Source organism: Somniosus microcephalus, unplaced genomic scaffold (assembly GCF_052327205.1).
Source record: "Somniosus microcephalus isolate GS21.2 unplaced genomic scaffold, FLI_Smic_1.0 unresolved_chr1, whole genome shotgun sequence".
Classification (NCBI taxonomy): Eukaryota; Metazoa; Chordata; class Chondrichthyes; order Squaliformes; family Somniosidae; genus Somniosus; species Somniosus microcephalus.
The window spans coordinates 135,807,443-135,812,249 of NW_028225179.1; the positions used below are offsets into that span (position 1 = coordinate 135,807,443).

The following is a 4,807-nucleotide window of genomic DNA, read 5'->3' on the forward strand; positions in this document are numbered from 1 at the left end:
GCACTGCACACTGCCTTTCAGACCTGTTCAACACGAACTGGAATGCATTGCCCCTTGCAGACAGACCTGTGCGTGGGCGTCTAATGTGTCAACAGGAAAACCACAGCGAGCCTTGACATTGTGCTGTATTTTCCAGCCTGCTATTTTTAAAATGCAAACACGCAATTTCCGCAGGTGTGTCTTTCACATCTTTTGCGAGCCGGGCCCAGCGCAAAGATATCCCAGCACAGTGTTCAGTGTACAGCTCACAGCAAGGGCCTCGGTCGCCGACAATGAGCTTCTTAACACCCTGCGCGCTGTTCCATCTCTTTCCAGGTCAGTCTTATGTGCTTCTAATATATGGCGGAATTCCGCCGTTATATCATTGAGCTAGTCAGACAAGTAGAAGATAGCGCGCTGTATTCTGTAATATTAGTCTCATGTTGAAGGACTGGATTATCTCAGGCGAATTAAATTCGAACAAATGTCAATATTTTCCACCTATCGGATGCCCCGTCTGCCCTATCAGGTGGAGGTATAAGATCCCACGGCCACTATTGGAAGGAGAGCTGGGGATTTCTCCCCGGTGTCCTGGGGCCAATATTACATCCCTCAATTAACAACGCAGATTACCTATTCATTAGCACATTGCTATTTGTGGGAGCTTGCTGTGCGCAATTTGGCTGCAGCGTTTCCTACATTAGAACAGTGACTACACTTCAAAAAAAGTACTTCATTGGCTGTAAATATCTTTCTTTCTTTCTTTCTTGCTTTCTTTCTTTCTTTCATTCTTTCTTTTTTCCTTCCTTTCATTCTTACTCCTGTTACAGGTTTAATTTTAACCCTCAGCATTTGACACATTTAGAGATTAGGATCCATGAAAATTAATGATGGGATGGTCCTTTTCACAGTTTACTGCTGTACCCGTTTCTTTATAGGAATCGGTGTTTAATTCTGCCGTGTAACAGACCCTCTTGTGAATATGTTGTTCTCTCAGTTATTGTCTCTCAGGCAGTTTTTGCCCAGAATCCGCCGGTTCAGACTCTCTCCGTTGGAAGTATCTTTAAGGTGGATTGTCACATGGGTTGGTTGACAGCAGGAACTATACACTGGTATAAGCGGCAGCACCGAGAGCCTCTACAGCTGGTTTACACCGTGTGGAAGCACATGCCTCCTAAAGGAAGATTTTCCGGACAAGTTAATGACGAATCCAGTATTTACTCTCTGACTGTGAAAGATGTCCAGAGGGAAGATTCGGGGGTCTATTACTGCGCAGCTAAGCTATCTAGCAGAATGCCCTTGATATTAGGAAACGGCTCGAAATTGTTCATTGCAGGTAAAAATTGCGTTTGTTTCACTCATTTTATCATTAATAACGACGAATTTTGCGTCGAATAGTAATAGTATCTTAACCCCCCAAACTCCCAGGGTCTCCTGAAATCTTTCTCTTAACTCCGCCGCCGGATGAAATTCCCTCGCTGGAAAAGGTCCCATTGATGTGTTTGGTGAAAAGCCTGTCTCCCGATTCACTTCCCATTCGCTGGAATGTTTCCGGACGGGTTACCGAGGGACGGAGCGATTCTGGGACAATAGACCCCGACGGGACTTACATTGTCAGGAGTCACATCAGCCTCTCGGCGGAAACTTGGAGCAGCGGCGCTGTCTGTACTTGCGCCGTTCCAATCAACTCCGCTGGGGATCTGATCAGTGAAAGTGTCTCATCTCAGAGAGGTAACTAGTGGCAGTGACCCTTTACTAATATCTTCAATCCTGATGGAAGAGTTAATTGTTAGCAATATCACTTTATACATTCAAAGTCTCTCCCTTTCTGCGTGCCCATGTAGAATTACCCAATCATTGATCTCTCTCAATGTTGCAGCGTTGAGCTTTCTGAATTATGAAGTCTTTCTCTCTAGCTAGGCCCTAGGTATATGGTTGGAGAGAATGTCTCGGTCTGAGCTGTCCATGGGTAAAATGGGAACATTTAACTGCCATTTCCAGTTTCTCACTTTCTCTCTCGATGCCTATATGTAGGTATCTGTATTGCACAGTATGTACAGCACAGAGATAGGCCATTCGGCCTAACATGTGCCAGTGTTTATGCTCCACATGAGTCCCCTCCCATCCTAACCCCATCAATATTCATCTATTCCTTTTTCCCTCATGTGTTTATCTAGATTCCCCATAAATGCGTCTGTGCTATTCGCCTAAACCACTCCCTGTGGTAGCGAGTTCCACATTCTCACCACTCTCTGGGTAAAGAGGTTGCTCCTGAATTCCCCATTGGCATTAATAGTGTCTGTCTTATATTTATGGTGCCTAGGTCTGGTCTCTCCCCTCAGCCAAGTGGAAACATCTTCTCTACGTCTACCCTGTCAAAAGTTTTAATAGAGTAGATAGAGAGAGAATGTTTCCACTTGTGGGGAAGAGCATATCTAGAGGCCATCAATATAAGATATTCTCCAAGAAATTCAATAGGGAATTCATGAGAAACGTCTTTACCCAAAGAGTGGTGAGAATGTGGAACTCGCTACCACAGGGAGTGGTTGAAGCCAATAGTCTAGATGCATTTAAGGTGAGGCTGGACAAGCATATGAGGGAGATGGGAATAGAGGGTTACGCTGCTAGGTTTAGCTGAGGAAAGACGGGAGGAGGCTCGAGTGGAGCATAAACGCCGGCATGGACTTGTTGGGACGAATGGCCTGTTTCTATGCCGTATATCCGATGTAATCCTATGTAAATCTTTTCATAATCTAAAGTCCTCCATCAGGTCACCTCTCAGTCTTCACTTTTGTAGAGAAAAGAGCCCCAGCCTGTTCAATCTTTCCCGATAGGCATAACGTCTCAATTCTGATATCATCTTAGTAAATCTTTTTGTATCTTCTCCAGTGTCTCTATATCCTCTTTATAATATGGAGCCCAGAAATGTTCACAGTATTCCAAGTGTGGTCCATCCAAGGTTCGTTGGAAATTTAACATATCCTCTCTGCTTTTCAAATCTATCCCTCTAGAAATGCGCCTCAGTGCTTGGTTTGCCTTTTTATGGCTTTATTAACCTGCGTCGCTACTTTTAGTGATTTGTGTATCTGTACCTCCAGAGCCCTCTGCTCCTCTACTCCATTTAGACACTTATTTTCCAAGGAGTAGGTGACCTCCTTATTCTTCCTACCCAAACGGTTTCTATCGAATGTTTCATCTAAGAGAGGAGAAAGGTATCACTTGGGTTACCGTAGACCAGATGTGTTGCGGACAAACACTTAGAATCCGTAATTTGAACTGAAAGTGGTGAGCATTTCTTAATGGCTGGACTAGTTACTGACAACCCGCACCAATTTGTGAAAGTGGAGTCGTGTTTAACAAATTTAATAGAGCTTTTGTAGAAGTGACCGATTGGATAGTTAAAGGGATTGCAGTAGATCTAAGGTGTATGGATTTCCAGAAGGCGTTTGATAAGGTGTCGCTAAGAGGGCTTTTGGGAAACACTTTAGAGGTATGGTGTGAAGGAGATGTGGCAGCATGGATGGAAAGTTAGATGACAGACAAGAAATAAGGAGATAGGGTAAATGTGTATTCCTCGGATTGGCGATGTGTTGGGAATGGTGCATTCCAGGGGACAGAGCAGACTTTGGAGTTTGTTTTGGATTGATACAGGAATATGGAGGGAGAGCCGGCTAATGGGATTAGTTTTGGATCCATCTACCAAAGATCCGGCACAAACATGGAGGGCCTCATAGTCTCCTTCTGTGCCCCACCCTTCGATAGGTTCATGGTTATATGGTTCTGTCTGTCTGTGTGCCTGTCTATTTGTTTGTCTGTCTGTCCGTCTGTCTATCTATCTATCTATCTATCTATCTATCTATCCATTTGTCTCTCTATCTCATTCTCTCTATCTATCTATCTATCTATCTATCTATCTATCTATCTATCTATCTATCTATCTATCTATCTATTTATCTATCTATCTATCTATCTATCTATCTATCTATCTATTTATTTATCGCTCTCTCTCTCTCTATCTCTCTCTCTCTCTCTCTATCTATCTATCTATCTATATCTTTACCTTCACTTATGTAATGATTTTCAGCAACATTTTTAATTTGTTTTCGTGATGTGGGTGACGCTGGCAAGTCTGGCATTGATTGTCTATCGCTAGTGTTTGAGAAGGTGGTGGTGGGCCTCCTTGACCATTCTGCGAGAACCAGAAGGCTCGGGTTACGGGAATGTTTTCAATAAAAAGTTGTTTTTTTCTTTCTTCAGAGCCCCCGCTACAAACCAGCTGCAGATTGCTGCTTTACGGGAGGTCGGCGGCGGCACTGCTCCTTCTGCTGATGGTTATTGTCGCCGCGGGAAGGAGCTGCAGGAACCGGCGGTCAGGTAGCGGTTGTCGGGAGGCGCTCCAACTCCACGGCGCTCCCAATCAATCCATTTATTGTGTCATTGGCTCATTACATGTTAGTGGGCCCGTTCATTGTGAAATGTGATCATTTAGACTGAGAGTAAATTTCTCTTTATATCAGGCAACACGAACAGCGATCAGAAATTGACGGATTGGAGACCACGTGCGCAAGACAAGGAGGTAGCTATGAAAAGAATTGTTTTTGCTTAACACATGTCGATACCTTGCACTGATTTTAAACCAATGTTCAAGACTCATAGTTAACGAGTCTATAAATCTTTGCATAGTGAGCACTACAGGATATCTCTGTTTTCCTTTAATGTAAAACTGCGAATGTAGATTTAAAAATATAGATCTGGAAATTTTAAATTGCGGAACGATGATTCACCAGAGTGATACCCGGGGGTAAAGGGGTTAAATTATGAGGACTGG

At 43.7% G+C, this 4,807-nt stretch overlaps 1 protein-coding gene across 1 annotated transcript; it reads left to right on the forward strand.

Annotated features, from left to right (window-relative positions):
* The first annotated feature begins 272 nt into the window (after window positions 1-272).
* LOC147095936 (immunoglobulin lambda-1 light chain-like) lies at window positions 273-4,585 on the forward strand. The gene is made up of 5 exons (XM_085973742.1): window positions 273-315; window positions 977-1,315; window positions 1,408-1,710; window positions 4,237-4,353; window positions 4,497-4,585. Exons 1-5 carry the CDS (start codon window positions 273-275, stop codon window positions 4,583-4,585), a joined length of 891 nt encoding a protein of 296 aa, XP_085829868.1.
* Window positions 4,586-4,807: the final 222 nt, after the last annotated feature.

Bases quoted from the DNA above. Each gene is read 5' to 3' on its own strand.
- LOC147095936 (XM_085973742.1), top strand. From the start codon at position 273: ATGAGCTTCTTAACACCCTGCGCGCTGTTCCATCTCTTTCCAG. The intron at 316-976 runs GTCAGTCTTATG...TTGTTCTCTCAG, and splicing joins GCTGTTCCATCTCTTTCCAG to TTATTGTCTCTCAGGCAGTT. The intron at 1,316-1,407 runs GTAAAAATTGCG...CCAAACTCCCAG, and splicing joins CTCGAAATTGTTCATTGCAG to GGTCTCCTGAAATCTTTCTC.